The 21,311-nt window shown below is 35.2% G+C and overlaps 1 protein-coding gene and 1 pseudogene across 1 annotated transcript in view; one reads left to right on the top strand and one right to left on the bottom strand.

Annotated features, from left to right (window-relative positions):
- Rnf169 (ring finger protein 169) overlaps positions 1–21,311 on the bottom strand; it is a 99,111-nt gene that overhangs the window by 22,848 nt on the left and 54,952 nt on the right. Inside the window, exons 3-4 of the mRNA XM_021725168.3 lie at positions 11,526–11,672; positions 4,642–4,760 (exon numbers count right to left, since the gene is read on the bottom strand). Coding sequence (XP_021580843.2) covers positions 4,642–4,760; positions 11,526–11,672 — 266 coding nt within the window. The remainder of the gene's footprint in view (positions 1–4,641; positions 4,761–11,525; positions 11,673–21,311) is intronic.
- On the top strand, positions 13,715–15,156 carry LOC101958382 (protein AF1q-like; annotated as a pseudogene).

The raw sequence follows: 21,311 nt of genomic DNA, 5'->3' as shown, positions 1-21,311 counted from the left end.
TATTTAAAGTAAAAGATCTATAAAGACTAAATCTCAGTGGAGTAACAGAGACCACTTAGCAAATATAAAAAGGGTACATAAAAAAATACATTTTTTAAAAAATTGCAGGCCATGTTGGAAAGCCACAGTGATTGAACTAATCCCAATACTAAATTGACAGCCAAAGCAATGAGAAAAATGCAACTGGATATGGAGCTCTTGTGGAATAGAAAAACAGTAACTCAAAAAGATTTTCCAGGCTGAGCCTTAAGAAGAATTTGCCCTCTTGGTTTTAGTTTGATTCTGGTTGAGAAGATAGGAATGAGGCAAGAAGGGAAATAAATTTTTTGAAATGACTTAATAAGCTAAACCAGTTTTCAGTTAGCTAAAATGAAAATTTAATTTTACAATTATAAACCATTTACTATTCAAATTAATTTTTTCAACTAACAAATATTTTGAGATTAACCTAGAATTGATCCTGGATTAACTATAATTCTACTGGCCTATTTAAAATAAGTTTCCTTTTCAAAGGGCTACAGAACTTTATCAAGTGACTACAAAGCCCTCTTTGAATTTTTAAAGTAAAAATTAGCTGATCTGCTGGCAAGACTCACAGCCAGAATCTACTGATGTACTTTTTCAAAATAATATTCCTATCATTCATGCCTATTCACTATTACCCTCATGCTTTTATGCTTAAGAAAAGTTCATAAAGTAGGTATGAAAACAGATGGTAGGGATTGGGGCTGTACCTTAGTGTAGAGCACTAAATAAACAAATAAAGGCATTCTGTCCATTTACAACTATAAAAAAAATTCTTTTAAATGGCAGATTCATTTGATTCAAATACACTTATTAAAAACTTAAGTTTTTTACATATGATCTCTTTTCAGAAAAAAAACTTGCAGAGAAAACTTATTCTTTGGTTGTTGCTTAACAGAAAAAATATATTTGAAATATTAAAAACTATGAACAGTGCTTAACTTTTATTGTGGTAAAATACACATAAAATTTACCGTTTTAACTATTTTAAAGTTATAATTACATTATTGTATAACCACCACCAATTGAATTATTTTTAAATATGTCTATAATGCTGGATTTTCTTGTCAGCACTAACAATTCCATATTGTTCTCCTAAAAATAATTTGTAGCTGAAACTTAACATTTTCTTATCTAAGGAAAAAGTACATTATAAATAAGAGATACAATTTATAGTATTACCATAATTGATTTTCCCACCTAAAGTTTCTATGACATCAGCAAACTATTTCACTAAAGGATAACTCTACCAACTAAATTCAGCTATTTTTTTAAAGCCATATTTATTCAGCATATAATCAGGATATTAAATTTAGCAATCAACAGCAAGGGTGCCAAAAAAACCCTACATCAAAACCCTTTGCTGGAAAGCTTTACATGTTCCACAGAACAGAAACTAAAATAATCTGTTATACAATTAGTCCTAAACACAGTCCTTGAAGGTTATTTGCCTACACACATGAGTTTTGTCTAAAACGTGTCTTCCTAGTAGCAGTTAAGACCTACCACCATGGTGCCTGGCTGAGTTGAACAACTGGCTGTAAACTCTTGCTTCCCTGTCACTTCTCTGGCTCTCCTCTCCGCCTAAGCTTTGAGTCAGAAAAATTAAGACTTTCTGCCACTACCATGGATGGCTACTGCGGTTGCTGAAACTGCTACAGCCACGTTGGTTTCAGGATTTGACAAAGTACTTTTTGGCCTCCACCACAATAGAGGCTAGAGCTTCTGCAGTCAAAGTTTCCTCCCTCATGGGTCCAAAATTCAGACTGATTGTTGTTAACTACCAAATCACGGTAGCTACCACCAGCTCCAAAATTGCTTCTATCGTTACCAAATTCACTGTAGCCACCTCCACTGACATTATATACACCACCACCATGGCTGTCACCAAAGCCACAGGATCACTGCAATTTCCTCAAAACCAAGTTGTCATTATCAATAAAACCACCTCCACAGCCATCACCAAAGTTTCTAGAATGACTTCAACCTCTTTGACTTGACAAAGCACTCATCATCTCTTCCTTTGACAGGGTGTTCCTCTACTCATAGATGTGGCGATTCACAGTATGATGTTTCTAAATGACAATCTTATCCACCATCAAAGGTTACAAAAGCAAGGCTCCCCCTTCTTGCCACTGCCTTGGTCAGTCATGATTTCAATCACTTCAATTTCCCAAACAGTTCAAAATAATTTCTCAGGTGATTTTCTTCTGCATCTTCTTTAATGCTACCAAGAAAGATCTCCACAGCCAAGTGGGCACCTGGTCTTCTCTTGAGACAGCCCTCTTTAGTTCTAATCTTTTCCATATACCTTATGCATCCATCTCTTCCACAGTATCTGAGTGACAAATCCCAAACCCCTAAAGCACTTGGTGTTTGGATCTCACATTACCACACAGTCTTTGAGTATTCTCCCTTACTCACAATAGCTCCTCAGACTCTCATCAATTGTTTCAAAGCTCAGTCCTCTGAGGAGAAGCTTCATAGCTATTCAGGTTCTGTAGGAGAAGATATGATGGCACTGGGATGGATCTCACATTACCACACAGTCTTTGAGTATTCTCCCTTACTCACAATAGCTCCTCAGACTCTCATCAGTTGTTTCAAAGCTCAGTCCTCTGAGGAGAAGCTTCATAGCTATTCAGGTTCTGTAGGAGAAGATATGATGGCACTGGGAAGACAGACTCTAATGATTTTTCCTGAGGATGTCAACAGGCAGAAAGGACCCAATTGAACTCAACCCAACCTGAACATATGGAAGAAAATGAATTCTGAATCCAGAAATGTCAGCACTAACAATTCCATATATATGTATAATACTGATCACAAACTTTCTTAAAGTCAAAAGTGAATATCTTCCTTTATTAACTGGCTCAATGATATTCGGTAAGGGCTAAAAGAAGCAAAAGAAGATATATGACAGATATTCCAGAGACACACATAATCAAAAGCACACTCCTCTGAGTAGGCTTTACAATTTTACCCTTTAGAGAAGACTCTGCAAAGCATTTTACGTAATGACATATCAATTTGCTACCACCCTTTAAAAGAATGAATTACAAGAGTACAAGGGTAGAGACAGGAAATACAGATAAATAATTAACCCATTCAAATATCTACTCAAATAACTGAGATGGTTTTACCTCAGTATAATATTTGGATTTTAATATAAATTTATCTTTTCTAAGTTATTTCAAATTACAAGATATTAGTCACAGGTTTCATAAGGCGACATTTATTAGCTTCAAAGAGAATTTATTTTGACTTGATTGAAATGAATGATTTGCTTTTCTTCACTTTTCAGCAGACCCCTTTTATAATCATTAAGACATGCCTGTTATAAACGGTGGGGGGGATATTCATAATCAGTAAGTGACAATTTGTAGTCAAGCAATCTTCAGTTTTTTAACTTTGGAGGGCATCTATAGTTTAGCTCATACACACAATGTTAAAGTCCCATCTTCATCACATATGGAAAGGATGCTGGCTTACCCACCTACTAGGTCCAGATTATATCAATTAAGCCTAAATGGTTATGGTAACAGTGCCCATTAAACAAATGTCAAACAAGTGAATAAATATTCTGGGAGAGGCCTTCATGGAGAAGGAGCTGCCATTACCTAGAGAAGGGGAGGCATCTCAGAGAAAGAGAGATCTGGTGAATTTATACTTGGAAATCTTCAAAAGAGAAAAATTAAATTGCTCCAAAAGAACATCCACAAAATGTTCAGAAATATATACTACATCACAGATCATGGTAGTAAGCATTCCATAAAATTCTTAAACTTTGGTAGCTTTTTAATGTCTTATTTGTGAGTGACTAGCAGTAAAATTTTTAGGATAGAAAGGGTCCAGTTGTGTGTCCACAGAGGTAGCAAGAAAGAGAGAGCTACTACATTGTGCTGATAGGAAGGAGGAGCTGAACCCTAGGGATGAAGGTAAGCAATGCTAGCTTTAAACAAAAAAAAAAGACAACAAACTAAAGATTGTGCCTTTGCATTTCCTTTTTTAAAACAGAGTATGGCACATAGTATCTGCTGTTTCCAAAACATCTACTGAATAAATGATTACTTCCTTCCATCCTTTCCATCTAGCCCTTCATTATCCCTCCAGCATCTAGCATCCAGCATCCATTCAGTTTCTCCCTAGGACCTGCGAAATCTAAAGGATCAAGAGGTTTTAATAAGCGTCTTAAAACTTTTCAGTCCACTTTCTTGAAATCCATGAAAATACAGTTAGACCTAGAAATTGAAAAATAAAATCAACTCTGAATTCATTTCCTACTGAGTTTTTTAAGTTCAGAGGGAGAATCCATGGCTATTTTCAGAGTGAATAAGATTTTGTTATTGTATTTTCCCAGGATAAAAGATTTAAACTTTGCAGGAGAAATTAGCGTAATTCTACCTTAAAGATGTGATAAATGGGTAAATATTATTTTTCTTTGAAAATTCAGATTGACCCTTTCTGATTCATATTTAAAAATCCAATTCCCACCTCTTTTTACCCCTTCCACCTCCCCACAAAATAGCTACAACAAATACATTTGCTCTCCCAGTTCCTTTTGTCTCACACCCCAAAATGGAAGAATCCTGACTGAATTCAGTATCAGTTTCTTACCCTGCCAGGAAAGCTAAGGAGTAGGAGTTGTTCTTGGAAACAAATGCCGAGCGATGTGTCTGGATCATCTGGCCTCCAGAAGGTTCTTCATTCTCTGAATCTGAGAGACGTGCAGGACACTGTCAAGGAGACAAGGGAGACAAGGGAGTCCATGTAGGGTTCCTGTGTAACCTAACCTCGCTTTGTTTCAAAGCTCTTGTTCTCTAAGTCTCTTTAAGTTTCAATCTGTTTTCCAAATGCCTCCTAAGGATCCCAATCTCAAATGTAGCTTAAATTCAAAAGCTACATCAAAATCACTGTTTTCCCCACCACCAATCCATCTAATAAACCTCAATCCCATATATGATTCTTTTATTTCCCTTAATTCTAAGTCATAATAACATGTGTATAAAGGTTTTGTTATTTCAATACTTCTAAATATTTATTTTATTAATTATTTATATCAGTCCCATTAAAACAGATTATTATCTGTCACTGATGGCTAACAAGGTCAGAGTAGCTAATTTGCCTAGATTAGGATTATACAGTTTATGAATGGCTAAAAAAGGTTCCTAAATTCAGAGCAACAGTCTCTGAGCAATTTATACTCTATTACTAAAATGTCTCTCAAATTTAACTCCTTCCATTTATACAGACTGGCATTGCCTTACCTTATCATCATCATCTTTGCTTCAACTATTACAATAATGTATTTACTGGTCTCACTTCCTTCAGGTTTTCTTTCCTTGAACACCCTTCATACTACCAAGAATTATCCTTTCAGCACATGAAGAGAATACTCTCACACCCTTGCTTAACTGTTGGTTAACTCAGGATGAAGGCTAAACACTCAGCATAATTCAATAACGTTCATAACCTAGACCCAACATTCTTTCACATTTTTTCCCCACCAGTTCCTCATATGAAACTCCATGAACTCCAAAAAAAAAAAAAAAAAGAAACTCCATGAACTCCAGTCCAATCAAACTGCTTTCACTCTTTATATGTACCATAGCCTTTCAAAACTATTGTTTTATATTTCCTTTTCCTAAAATTCCCTATCTGCATTCTTTTGTCAATAAAAATACTTATCGGTCTTTCAGAGTCATCTGAAAGTCTACTTTCTCTACAAAGGCTCTCAAATTCCTCTAGACTTGGTTTTATCTACTTTGTCTATATTCATTCATTTATCTTCATTTTCCTTTGTAGTCCTTTTTTAGACTTTTTCAATTCACATTTGAATTATTTTATTTTTAAATACACCTTCTGCATACAACATATAGTGAGGTTGTATGTCATGATTTCATGAGACCCATTTCATGAGTAGCAACTAATTACACTGAATTGTAGCTTCTTATTTAGGAGTCATTCTTCATTAGACAATAAACTGTAAGAGCAAGTGATCACCTTTTCAAAAAATTTCCTATACTACTATATAGTAGGTAAACAAAAAAATATAATCATCTAATGATTAACTCTCTCTGATCAAATGATTACCAAAGTGAAAGTTACACGCATAGGTATGCCAGGCATCATGTGGGTCACAGTGCTCTGCATTCCTTAAATACACTGTTACTCTCTAGTCTGGTATACACAATAGGCCTTTGAGAGAAGAGTTGAAGGATTACAACTCACAGTTTCAAAGGATATAACTCCTTAGAGAACTCTACTACCCAAAATATTCACTGAAGAAACTTTAACAGCACTGACCCATTATCAAATTTGATATGATATTGTCCTCTTTGGAAAAACGAAAAAGCTTCGATACCAAGAGACTCAACAGGGAATAAACAATGGCAATTCCTATTTGGGCATCTCTTTGTAATCAGATCAGTACTAAATTAAAGACTTCAAATCTTGGCTCTATTACTTGCTATCCCCATCAATGTAGGTTAGGTGTTTTATCTTTTTGAGCTTCAGTTTCCTCATGTATAAAATTAAGATTGTTCCACTTAGTTTCTGATAAGCCAATAAAAGTACCTCATACATTAGCAAACAAATACTAAAAAAGATATTTATTTGTTAATTTAAGTACTATTAATATTTTTTAAATTTTAGCTTTATAGCAAATATTCAAGTTTATTTTAATTGTTGAAAATAAATTTAATTATTATAAATAAGTATCTATTTAGACAAAAGCTATGCTACCCCTACACATTTCTATAACCAAACACCTTGAACCTTGAGAGAAGAAAATATTTACCTCTCATCTTTCCCTTAGATAAAAGTTAATTTGGGGGAAGGGGAGTTTACAGAGAAAGTGACCTTCAATATGACTCTGAAAGGTCAATGAATAGTTTATAGGCAGAGAATGAAGATAGGGAATTTTAGACAAAAGTAATAGCCTGTCCAAAAGAACGGTTTTGAAAGCTCTGGTACATGTAAAGAGTGGAAAGTTGTTTAGTTGTGCTAGAGTTCATGGAGTTCCAGTGAGAAACGCAGAGGAAAAAAGCAATGACAGAAAGTTATTGTATAAAGCACTGTGGATTCTTAAAAGGGTACAAAGCATGCATAAATGGAACTCCTGCAGCAATATGTAAAAAAATGCTGAACCTAAAAAAATTAAGAGACTGAGCCAGGCACAGTGGCACATGCCCATGATCCCAGTGGCTAGGAAGCTGAGGCAGAATTATGAGTTCAAAGCCAACCTCAGCAACTTATCCAGGCCCTAAGCAAGTTATAAAGACTTTGTCTCAAAATAAAAATAAAAAAATAAGAAAGGCAGAGGATATGGCTCAGGGGTGAAGCACCCCGAGTAGACAAGGAGTGAGGAAATTAGTTTAATACTCTCCTGTACTACTGGAAGTAGTGTAATTATATACAAACTAGTCTAGAGGCCAAATGAGTAATAAATATTAAAAATGTTAAAAAGTATATTTCCTTTGACCTGGTCATTTCACTTCTGGCCATTTATTTCTAAGGTACTAATAAGACAAATGGATTTCATCACTATGGTATTTAAGATAGCAAAATATCAACAGATTAGTTAAATAAACTCTACAGTCAAGAATACTAGGAGAGGGTTAAATCTCCAGAATCACACACACATAAAAAAAGAATACTAGGAGATCATTAAATAATGATGTGGATTCTTAATTTACAGGGAAAGATGTCTACAATTTATAGTTAACTAAAAATAGGTTATAAAAGGGCTGCATTTTCTGGAAAGGCAATAACATATAGTATGTATATCATGCATGCAGAAAAGAGTTCTGAACAGATATTTACCAAATGTTTATAAGGATTACTTCTAGGTTATACATAGTGATTTTTCACTTTTGCTTTATGATCTTTAGTATAACTGTACCTATACTGAATCTTTTTCCAACAACTCATACTATTATTGGATTAGCTTCACCATAACAAATTATAATAAACATTGTGTCTATTTTATTTCCATTCTGAAAAAAAAAACCACATGATAATCTCTGCTTTGAGGAAAAACTCTTTCTCCATCTAAGTTGTATTGCATAAACATATTATCAAAATCTTGTCATGTACAAGGTACTTCAGGAGATTTAAAACCTGGTAAGACATATTCCAACAAATTTGTGGTCCCACAGAGAAATACAAACACACACACACAAAAACACAATGCAAGGGAGAATGAAATACTTTCTGTAAGTTACAAAGTGTGGGGGCAAAGAAGGGAGGGTGGATGACAGAATTGGAGAAACAGGTGAAGAATCCCTTTAGCTTCCATGAAGGGACTACTTTTGAACAGGACACAGGGAGTTGAATAGCCTTTCAACAGGTAGGATGGTGACAATGTACCTTGAAGAGAGAAAGCACAGCATATATATTTTGGAGAAAGCAAATACCTCTGTTCCCTAGAGTTTTGGGAAATAATCAAGGATGGAAAGATAATCTAGAATCATAGTTAAAGAAGGACCTAAATACTGGGGTAAAAAATTCTCATTTAATTCCATGGAAAAAATGAAGTCACTGAGGTTCTGATTAGGAGAGTGATATGATCAGTCCAGCTCTAATCAGAATACTACCTATATAAAAAAAGAATCACTGAATCATTCGGGCTAGCTTTCCTCTGGGACCACTGGAGATTCTCTTGGGTTCCAATTTGAATATAGCCTTGGCTAACTAAATGAAATTATTTACCCAATACCAAAACTTTAAAACATATTTAAAGTACAATTAGGATCATTTAAAAGTCCTCAAAAATATAAAAGTAAACAGGAAAAAAGGCAAAAATCTAAAACATGAAGTGTTCATAGGTTAGATTTTATTCATTGTGGTTTTGCAAGGAAAATTTTGTGAAGCTGGCTACTACCAATAAAGGAATCTGAGAATTTGAACTTTCTTATTCCTTTTAAGATTTCAATTAGGTTGATGCACTGGCTTTCTAAATGAAAAATAGTAGTGGTAAAAGAAAATAATTAGAGCAAATTCCCAGTCTTGGCATGCATTAATATTAGATCAGTTCCTAGAGAAAAGCTGAATCTGGCAGGCCAGGCACAGTGAGCTCTTTCTGTCAGAGGACTATGGTGAAGAATAACTCTATCAAAGCTGGTTTGTCCTAAAAAGAAAGGCACTTCTGGGTTGTTTTGCCCGAGGGCTCTACATATGGTCCTGATGAAGTGAAGAGATGGAGCTGCAGTCTTCAGAGACCACATATCATAGCCAAGAATACAGGTCAGAAGACATACTATATGCATAAAACCACCATGTATCTTATTCTTGCCTTTTTAACTAAACTGTATCCTCATCCAGTAGCAGTCTTTTGACCTTTGTGGTTCCTTCAATACAGAGCATTAAAAGTACATAGCACTTCATGCTTGTTAAACTGAATCTTTCAGAAGTATGGAATCTTCTAAAATCAAAGTAACTATTTTAACAATAATTACTATTGTTATTATTATTGGAATCAGAAACCCTGCTGTATGTAGCAGTCAACAAATACCAATGACCCAAGAAAGCTTAATTTCAATATTTCGAGTTCAAGAAAAATACCTTCTCAAAAATCAAACTAAAAGCTTAGATATTAAGTAACCTAGCCTAAGTTGTACACTTAACTATAATGCTGGAATCCAAGAGTTAGACTTCTGGGCCACAGATTATTTTTCTACTCTGCTATATTGCCTGTCATTATATATGCTAAAGCTTTATAATTCCAGTTCATTAGAAAGATAAACTAAAATAAACAAGGTGAATCAAAGTATTTTAGAAGTTATAACTCTAAAGATATATTTAGTACGTACAGCAAGCAACAGATGTCCAATCCAATATGACTTACTAAAGAAATAAAACTCAATTGTAGGGGATAGGATTGTGGCTCAGTGGTAAAGCACTTGCCTAGCACATGTGAGGCACTGGGTCCAATCTTCAGCATCACATAAAAATAAATAAATAAATAAAAGTATGTGCACATCTACAACTAAAAAAAATTTTTTTTAACTCGATTGCAATTGTCCATTTGAATATAATTAGTGGATCTTCGCAAAGTGCTTTCTTTACAAGTTAAGTTCATAACTTACAACTCTTTCCAGTAATTTACTTGGTAAATAAGTAGTGAAAAAATTCAGTCAAGATTTGACTCAATTGGGTTGACTGGGTTATGAGCCTTAACCTAATCAACACATTAATCCACTTGAAGGATTAACTGGATGGTAGAGATAGCTGAAGGAGGTAGATCATTGGGAGCATGCCTTCAGAATATACATTTTGTCTGTGGAGAGCAAAGCTTTCTTTCTGGTTCTTTCTTGCCATGTCCTGAACTGCTCTCTTCTAACACACTCTTGAACTGCTCTCTTCTAACACACTCTTCCGCCTTGAAGGTTTATGTCTCCTCAGGCCCAAACCAATGGAGTTGGCCATTTATTGACTGAGACTTCTGAAACTATGAGCCCCAAATAAACTTTTTCTCTTCTATGCTATTTTTGCCAGATCTTTTGGTCACAGCAGCAAAAAAACCTCACTAAAACAAATCTATAATTAGATTAAGCTTAAACTAATATTGAGAATGTACCTTATGTCTAACCATTGTTCTATCTAGGGTATTCTAAAGAATAAAGGCAAGTGAAATATAAGCTTTAAGGAAATATAATTGAAGATATACAATGTATAAAACTGAGGAGCTAAGCTTAGTGGGGCACATCTATAATGCCAATGACTCAGGAGGTGAGGCAGGAGATCATAAATTTGGGGCTAGCTTCAATAACTTAGCAAGACCATCTCAGAAAAAAAAAAGAAAGAGAGAAAATATAAAAAGAAAGAAAGAAAGAAAGAAGAAAGAAGGAAAGAAAAAGAAAAGGGCTGGGGGTGTGCTGGGAATGTAGCTAGTGGCAGAGTGCTTGCCTAGGATGCATGAAACCCTAAATTCAATCCCCAGCACCACAAAAACAGACAAATAAAAAGGGCTGGGGGTGTAGCTCATGGGAGAACATTCCTGGGTTTAATTCTTGGTACTGCAAAGAAAAAGAGTATAAAACTTAAATGTCAAAGAACAACATGGAGTGGGGGGGGACTGGGGTTGTTGCTCAGCGGTAGAGCACTTGCCTTGCACGTGTGAGGCTCTGGGCTCAATTCTCAGCACCACATAAAAATAAACTAACAAAATAAAGGTATTGTGTCCATCTACAACTTAAAAAAAAATTAAAAAACAACAACATGGAAGTTAAAATGTCAATATGCATATAAAACATAACCATGGTATATATACTAGACTAGGTTTTTCATCTCACTCACCATTTCCTGCCCCCACACTGTTCCAGATCTCATATTCCATTCAAAAATTATTTTCTCCACCTCTCATCCAGAGGCTACAATATTCACAGCATATAATGGCCATTACTGAACTCATAGTTCACTAGTAAAACTTTCAGATCCATTTCCCCTGGGTAATTGCTGATTTTTGAGGCAGATGTCCATCAAGAAGGTGATCTACTTACATGTTCCAGATTTGTTTTCATTACTAATGGCTCATCTCTTTTTTTCTGTTCATCCATTTTCCTTTTCCCTGTTTCTGTGTCCTCTGGTAACAGCTTGTGGATTTGGTCTTCAGAATTTTTTTCCTCTTGCAACTTCTCTTCTCTCAGCTAAAAAATGCAAATTACACAGACAGTAGTTTTAAGTAATTCTAGACTTAAAAACCTCTTTACTCAACAGAGTACAAACAGATCACAAGGCAGTTTTAAAGACTGCTTTTCTTATCAGATATAGCCTTCTTGATTTTCAAAATGTAAATCTGCCTTTACTTGGCTCTTACCAAATATATACTTCATGATTTAAAAGATTTAACTGCTCTGCATTTTTTTTTTCTTTTCTTCTTTTGGCAGTGCTGGGGATTGAAATTCAACCTATGGTCTTGTGCTTGCTATACTAGAGCTCTACCATTAAGATATATCCCTAACCCTGCTCTGCATTTTTAAGTAACATGAAACCATTAGCTCTTATGCTAATCAAAAAAATAGCCTCACACAAAAAAGTAAACCTAAAAATTCTCCACACTTCTATAAGCCCAGTATAACTATATTGGACAAGAGCAGAAGCAGCCAAAAACCAGAGAAACTGGACTAAATCTCATTAGCGACACCAAAAACATGACTTATTATAGTTCCAATGTTCTACATTTTATGCTCTTATCCTATGGTTACAGGATACATTAAGATCCATGGTCTAAGATGCATGCTTATAATCCCAGCTACTCGGGAGGTTGAGGCAGGAGGATTGAAAAGTTCAAGGCCAGCCTGGGCAACTGAGAGAGATACCCTGTCTCAAAAATTAAAATAAAAATAAAAAGGGATGGGGTGTAGCTCAATGGCAGGATGTCCCTGAGTTCAATCTCTAGTGCCAAAAAAGGACACAGGCTCTACAAAGAAATTTAAAGCAAAGGCATATGTTCCTCATTTGGGGGAGGTAGCATGGCATTTATGAAAATAACATGGATTTGGAATAAAAATCTGGGTGATATTGAGGCAAATGAATCACCATTTGCTTACTCCAAAGTAGGAATAATGCTTTTTTCTTTGCAGAGCTTGCTGGAAGGAGTAAATGAGATAGCATAAAACACTCCGCCTGTCACCTTTTCTCTGTTGGACCTGACCCTACAGAAATTCTCTTGCTTACTTTGTCTAATAGTAGACCACACAAAGACCTCTCCATTTCAGGAGGAGTCCTACCTATACCCAGAAGGGCTACACAGAAATGCCAAGAAGAATGAACAAACAGGCCTCGATAAGTTTCCCCAAGTAGTATAATAGCCTTACGTCATACCTTTTTTGCCCACTCACATTTGAACACAATTGTCCATGTTTCAATCATGCTCCACATGAGCATGATTGAAAAAACCTGAAAGTACAGGGTTCAGAGAACTTCTGAATAGCTAAGCACAGGAAGGCTCCTGTGGGATAGGATATCTGAGAGGGCATGGAAGGTCCACATTCCTTTCCACATGATTGGCCCTATGTATCTCTTCATTTTTATATCCTTTGTGATATCCTTTCTGCTTCTTAAATTTTTTTAAGTCATAGATGGACACAATGCCTTTTATTTATTTATTTATTTTATTTTTAATAGATTTACTAATTTATTTATTAATTTTTAAATACAGAGAGAATTTTAATATTTATTTTTTAGTTTTCAGAAGACACAACATCTTTGTTTGTATGTAGTGCTGAGGATCGAACTTGGGCAGCACGCATGCCAGGCGATCGCGCTACCGCTTGAGCCACATCCCCAGGCCAATTTATTTATTTTAATGTGGTGCCAATGATTGAACCCAGTGCCTCGCACATGCTAGGCAAGTGCTCTACCACTGAGCTGCAACTTCAGCCCCCTATGATATCCTTTCGAATAAACTGGTTAACGTAAGTATTTCCGTGAGTCCTGTGAATCACCCTAGCAAAATAATCAAACTATTTTAGGAGGGAGTTTTGGGAACTGCAATTTACAGCTGATCAATTAGAAGCATAGGCAAACCAACTAGAGGCATCCATGGGGATCGATCCCTGAACATATGGAATCTGACACTATCTCCAAGTAGACTCTGTCAAAATATAAATAAATTAGGGGATACCCAGCTGGTATTCACTGTAGAACTGATTACTTGCTTGGTGACTGGAAAAGCGTCACAGGCTTGATGTCAGAAGTGATCTATGCTGTGAGAGTGTAGCAGGAAAAAACAAATCTGAGTTGGAGGCTTGTTTTCACTATATCCTCATAACCCAGTTATGTAGAAGGTGAGTTTTTTGTTCCTTGGTGGTCATTTACAAAGATATGAGAACTTTGCTAGCCATGGTAGTGTACACCTATAATCCCAGCAGCTCGAGAGGCTGAGGCAGGAGGATGGCAAGTTCAAAGCCAGCCTCAGCAACTTAGCAAGGCCCTAAGCAACTTAGTGAGACCCTGTCTCTAAATTAAATACAAAAAGGGCTGGGGATGTGACTCAATGGTTAAGTGTTCCTCGGTTCAATTTCCAGTACAACCCCCACCCCCAACAAATGATATGAAAACTTGGGCTCTAGGAAAGTATTTTTACACTGAAAACTTCTCAGGGAGGGTCAGAAAGTAGCATAATAAACATGAATAAGAAATATCAATAGCTACTATTTACTGAAATCTTCTCTGTTCCAGGTATTAAGTTTATAAAGCTTATCTCATTTAATCTTTATGGACTGTATTTGTATCTATTTATAATTACCATTTTATATACCTGAAAAGTTGACTCTGTGGTTATTTCCAAAGTTACAGAGACTGAATACTGAAGATTTTAAAGTAAACCTCTTGATATCAGATGCTCAACTTCAGAGCTGCAGACATTTTGATTTAGGTGATTTCTATGGTGGGACTAGAGCAGTCTGAGAAGGTATTTTATACATTAATACTTTCTTGGGAAACAGGACTTGAGGATGTAGTAGCATAAAAGGGAAAGAGAGAGCCAAAACAAAGTGGCACCAACAGTTGGCTCAGCCGTCAGGGACAATATGAGAAACTGTAGGAAATTCATTACAAGATAGTAAAAAAAAAAAAAAAAAAAAAAAAGATAAGCATAATCATTCAAATTAGCCAAGAGGGCGGAGAGGGCGGAGGGAGAGGGAGTGAGGGGACAAAGCCTTCCGAACCTCAGCAGCTTCCTTTTCCTCCTTCCCCAAGCAGACCCCAGAGCCCCTGAAGCCCTCTCTCCATCTTTGGAACACGCTGGTAATAACAGGAAACTAAGAGGGACCCTGTGAGTAGCCAGTACCGCTCCTTTCTTTTCTGGAGGACGCCTATACCAGAACTGGATCTGTTGGAGCTGGAAGGCCTGGGTCTGTCAGATACACCCACCTAAAAGATCAAGGACAGCAGTGTTGGCAAAATGACCTGGCAAGCAACAGGAGTAGAACATTAGAAAAAGGCAGAAGGTGATACCCTCCTAGAGTACAGCACCTTCAACTTCTGGAGAGCTCCCATTGCCAGCACCCACTCCTTGGAATTGGACTTGCTCTAAGGCCAAGACTTCTCTTTCCCACCACCTTGCCCTTATTGTCTTCTCTTTCAAGCCTTTTCTTTCTCATTCCTTTCCCAAATTAATCTTGTTCTCTTCCCTCTATTATGTCGATAGTGCTGATGAGTCTGCCAGTTGAGTTTTATTTATTTATCTATCTATCTACTCTGTTTCTCTCAAAAACCCTCAAACCAAAGTAAAAGGTTCAAGCAATGGAGTATAGGATCACAGAAATCCCACCCCCACCCCCTGGATTATTAACCCCAGAAAACAGGCTTTGTGGAGACATCAAGGAGTAGTAGAGTAGTACAAAATGGAAGACAGTTTTGATTCCATTTTTAATCAGCTTCAAAGATTGCTCAAAACAGAGGGTAGAGCACTTGCTTGGTATATGTGAAACCTTGGGGTTTGATCCCTAGCACCACAAAAAAGAAAAAGATTGCTCAAACCTTTGTAAATTTAAGTATTTTTTCCCAGGGTTAATGAAAACCTTCTAATTTTTAAGATGATTTGCCACAACAGAATGATTTCCAAAATGTAAGGTGACAATCTTCTTTTTTAATCCTGCTTCTTCTTATAATACATTCTTTTCTCCAGAGAAATTGGGGTAAAAGTATAAAACAAGGAAACAATACATTATGAAAATATGGAAAAGCACTAAATCATTTCAGAAATAGTTGAAGCTCTTTCCTTCTAAAAAGCATTCTTTGTTTTCTGCAGTACTGGGGATCCAACCCAGGGGCATTCTACCACTGAACTACATCCTAGCCCATTTTATTTTTTTAATTTTGAGACAGGGTAGGGGTAGGGTCTAAGTTGCTGGCCTTGAACTTGTGATCCTTTTGTCAGCCTCCAAAGTCCAAAAGGATGTTCTTCAGCTTACTCACAACTTTGCTAATTATGGATTGATAATTCTGAGAAAAATCAGATTTCAAATCTTAAGAAGAAACCTTGCTATTAGGATAATTTGCAAGGTTCTGATTCAGTCTTCTAAAAAGCATAAGGCTTGGTCCTAAGTATTTAGTCTTGCCCCTTCCTCATTTGCAATATATAATACTACTAATCAATGAGCCTGATGCATAGTTCTAAAGCTACCTTAAGACCATAATATGATTACATTCTGCTCCTACACCTTGTTCCCACTCCTTCCAAAATTATTGCTGCTGATTTGTGCTATTTACTCATTTATTTAATAAAGACATTCAATCCTCCCCACCCACCAAAAAAGAGAAGCATACATCTATTGGCTCCCACATCCCACCGATCAAAGTTCACTCCAAGGAATGTTAAGTATCCCTCAGAGTAACTTGTATAGCCTGAGTCAGTTCCCATGATGGGTCCAGTAGCAGGGATAACAGAGAAGTCCTGGAGCTAGAAATAAGATGTAAGCAGTAGGAACCTAAACAATAAGATATAATGTAGCTGCTCCCTACTATAAATGGAATTATTTTTATAACTTCTATTTACAGGTGCCAATTACCAGAGAAAAAGTTTACTTCGATATGTTAATCTCATACTCAGCCACACTATCAAGAATACTAGGGGTTGCATTGTGGCTCAGTCATGTGTGAAGCAATGGGTTTGATCCTTAGCACTGCATAAAAATAAACAAAATAACGGCATGCTGTCCATCTACAACTACAAATTTTTTTAAAAAGAATATCATACATTTCCTGAAAATATCTTTGCCTATTTTTAAAATTTACTTATTATTAATAAATCAATTTATTTTTGCAAAAACTAGGGATTGAACCCAGAGGTGCTCCATCACTGAGTTAGATCCTTAGCCCTTTTTGTTTTTTATTTTGAGACAGTCTCAAATGTTCAGTCTTTCTAACTCAGCCTCCAGAGTGCTGCGATTATAGGCATGCATCACCACACCCAGCTAAAAATTAAACTTTAAAAAATCAAAATATGAGGCTGGGGTTGTGGCTCAGTGGTAGAACGCTTGCCTAGCACGTGAGAGGCCCTGGGTTCGATCCTCAGCACCACATGAAAATAAAGTTATTATGTCCAACTACAACTAAAAAAATAAATATTTTTTTAAATTGTATTAAAAATCAAAATATAATATACACACAGAAAAGCACACAAATCATAAATGTAAGGCATTAAAAATTATACAAAATAAATATACATACATAGCCACCACCCAGATAAAGAAATAGCTTAATACCAGTACCCTTTGCGCCTCTTCCTCACTCAAAAGTAACCATGATTCTGGCTTCTAACACTCTAAAATCATTTTAGATATTTCTGAATTTTACATAAATGAAGTTTTATGTTTACTGACTATCTTATATCACACAACATTCTATTTGTATGATTAACCCATAATTAACCTACTCAAACAGTAGCTTATACCTTCCCATTTTGTTTTATTGTATTCTATTATTGTATACAAATAATTTAACCATTCTGTTGGTGACAAATATGAATTCATAGTTTCTAGTTTTGGGCTATCTATAAATAAATAAGGATTTATTATATGGATTATATAAGGATTTATTATATTTGTTATTATATAACATTTTAATCTACAATTTACTTGGAATTGACTTTTTAAATTCAGTTATGTTAAAGTACATACTCAACATATGCTAAAGGATACATAACATCCTTCAGTATGTATGTATCCAGGCGTATGTGCATTATGGAACAGTGTCTAAAAAAGAAACTGCTAAGACATAAGATGTAGGCATGCTGCCACAGTTTTCAAATTGAACATACAAGTTACATACTCCCACCTTCTAGTGTAGAAGAACAAGAGGTGCTTCCAGCTTTACTAACACCCAATACTGTCTATTTTAGCCATTCCAGTGGGTTGGTACTGCATTATTTTAATCTGCATTTCTCTAAAAACTAAAGGTACAGAACAATCTTAAATTTACTACTTGGAAATCCCCTTTTATGAAATGGCTATTCATATCTTCGCTTTCTTAGATGTTTGGGTTTTTTTTCCTTTTAGTAAGTTTAAGTTTTATTCTTTGGATATGAGTCAATTGTCAGGAAAAATACACAGACATGTAAGATATGTAAGTATGCTACAATTTAAAGGTGTTCCTCAAAAGTCCAAGTGTTGGAAACTTAATCAAATTCATATGTTAATAGTATTTGGAGGCAGGGCCTTTGAGAGATTAGGATTAGATGAGGTGGTAAGGGTGGAGTATCATAACTGGCTTTATAAAAGGAAGAGAGAGAACATACTTACTGTCTCACCATGTCATGCCCTATGTCACACTGTGACACAGCAAAAAGGTCCTCACAAAATAACAGGCAGATGCCAACACCATGCTCTAAGACTTTGCAGTCTCCAGAGCCAAAAGCCAAATAAATTTCTATTCTTTATAAATACCCAGTCTCAGATATTTTATTATAGCAAGAGAAAATGGACTAAAAATGAAAAGACACACACATGTATGTGTATGTATGTGTGAGTGTGTGTGTGTGTGTGTGTATATATATATACATTTTCCCCCCTTTCACATAGAAATTTACCTTTTTCACTCTTAGTACTATCTTAGTACTATCTTCTCCACCCACGCCCTTGGTACTGGGGATTGAATCAAGGGGCACTTTACCACTGGACAATCGTTGTCATTTCTAATTTTTTATTTTAAAAATAATTTTTGAGATGAGTCTCACTAAGTTGCTGAGACTGGCCTCAAACTTGGATCCTCCTGCCTCAGCCTCTTGAGTAGCTGGGACTACAGGAGTAACCACCATACCTAGTTTGGTACCATCTTTTGAAGATAAGAAATTCCAGGTTTTAATGCAGTTAAATTTATTAATCTTTTATATTATGGTTAGTGCTCTTTATACACCATTTAAGAAATTTTGCTTTCCATGAGAATATTCTCCCATGTTATCTTTAAGGAGTTTATTATATGACATTTTAATCTACAATTTACTTAGAATTAACTTTTTAAATTCAGCTATGTTAAGGCATATAATCTACATATGCTAAAATGAACACATGGAATGTATAATTCAATGGCTTTTGACAAATGTATATATCCATGTAAATATTTGCCTAATCAAGATATAGAATAATTATTACCACCCAAAAAAGTCCCTCTGAGCACATCAGTAATCAATCTCCTAACCCACACAGCACTAGGCAACCACCAATCTAATGACTACAGACTAGTTTTGCCTATTATAAAATTATATAACATGTATTCCTTTGTGTCACATTTCATTCACTCAGTATATTTTTTGAGATTTGTTCACTTTATTAAGATATCCCTTTATATGAATGAGATATACTTCATTGTGGAATATACCAAAAAAATTTTTTTTATCCATTCAAGTATTGAACAATTGGGTTGGTTTTTCATTTGGGGCTATTATAAATAAAGCTATGAACATTCATCTCTCTTCATGGACCAATGTTTTTGTTTTGGTTGGCCTAACAGCTGCAAGTATAATTGCTGGATCACATAGTAACTATGTTTAAATGTATAAAGCAACTGCCACTTATACCATTTTAGGCTCCCACTACCAATGTGTAAAAGCTCCAGCTGATCCACATTCTCACATTTTCTTGTCACACATGGGAATTGTTAGTCTTTTAATATTAGCCATTGTAGAGGATATAAGGCAATGTCCCTACGGTCTTAATTAGTATTTCCTGATGGCTAATTATGTTCACTGACTTTTCATGGGCTTACTTTTATATCTTCTTTTGTGAAATGTTTGTTCAAACCTTTTGCCATTTTACTATTCATTCATTATTTATTTATTACCTTATCAGTAGTTACAAGAGTTCTTTTCTAAAAAATATATACATATTTTTTAATTGTAGATGGACCCACTACCTTTATTTATTTATCTTTATGTGGTGCTGAGGATCAAACCTAGGGCCTCACATATGCTAGGCAGGCACTCTACCACTGAGCTACAACTCCAGCCCTACAAGAGTTCTTGAAATATTCTGATAAAATACACATTTTCCAAATATTTTTTTCTAGTCTTTGCTCTTTTTATTTCCTTAATGACAGATTGTTTTTTAACTATGACAAAGTCCAATATATAATTTTTTTTCTTTCTATGATTATAAAGTCTAGAAAGTCCATGTTCCTTCTAGAAAATCTTTGCCTATCTCAATGTCAAAAAAATTCTTTTTATTTTATGGTTTCTTCTGCATAGTGTTAGCTTTTACATTGAGTTTTTAAAATCATCTTTTACATATGGTATAGAGATCAAGATTCACTTTTACTAATTCATAAGATGTTCAGTTTATTCCAGCACTATTGTTGAAAGTCTTTTCTTTACTATTGAAGTATTTTTGTGTCTTTGTGAATACCAGCTGACCACTGTTATACACTGTAAGTTTTTGTCTCCCCAAAATTCCTATTTTGAAAACCTAACCCCCAATGTCATCATATTAGGAGGTTGGGGCCTTTGGGAGATGATTAGGATACAAAAGTGCAGTTCTCATGATGGATAAAGACAAACTGTGGAAAATATACACAATGGAATATTACTCAGCATTAAAAGAGAATAAAATCATGGCATTTGCAGGTAAATGGATAGAGTTCAAGAATATAATGCTAAATGAAGTAAGCCAATCCCAAAAAAAACAAATGCCAAATGATTTTTCTGATATTATGATGCTGATTCATAATAGGAATGGAGCGGGGCATGGAAGTAATAGATAAACTCTAGATAGGGCAAAGGGGAGGAAGGGGAAGGGAGGGGGTATAGGGGTAGGAAAAGACGGTGGCATGAGATGGACTTCATTACTCTAAGTACATGTATGAAGACACAAATGGTGTGACTCTTTGTTGTATACAACCAGAGATATGAAAAATTGTGCTTTATATGTGTACTATGAGTTGAAATGCATTCTGCTATCATATAACAAATTCATTTAAATTTTTAAAAATAACAAAAAAGAATTTTAAAACTCATATCCACTCATACCCAGAATACACAAAAGATGTCTCAAAATTTAACAGCAAGAAAGTAATCCAATTTAAAAACATGCAAAAGATTTAAACAGACATAATATCTAAGAAAACAAACAGAAGACAAATAAACATGAAAATATGCTCAAATTATTAGTCATTTAGGGAAATGTAAATTAAAACCAATGAGATGCCATTTCATACCCACTAGGATAACTATAACCAAAAAGCAGAAAATAGCAACTTTATATATGACAAGTATTTTTGTTTATATATATATATATTTTTAACAGCACACTTAAATTTTCAAGTGTCATACAATCTGTTCTATAAGTATC

This window comes from Ictidomys tridecemlineatus, chromosome 4, assembly GCF_052094955.1.
Source record: "Ictidomys tridecemlineatus isolate mIctTri1 chromosome 4, mIctTri1.hap1, whole genome shotgun sequence".
NCBI classification, from domain to species: domain Eukaryota; kingdom Metazoa; phylum Chordata; class Mammalia; order Rodentia; family Sciuridae; genus Ictidomys; species Ictidomys tridecemlineatus.
This window is presented reverse-complemented; position numbering and strand designations above follow the sequence as displayed.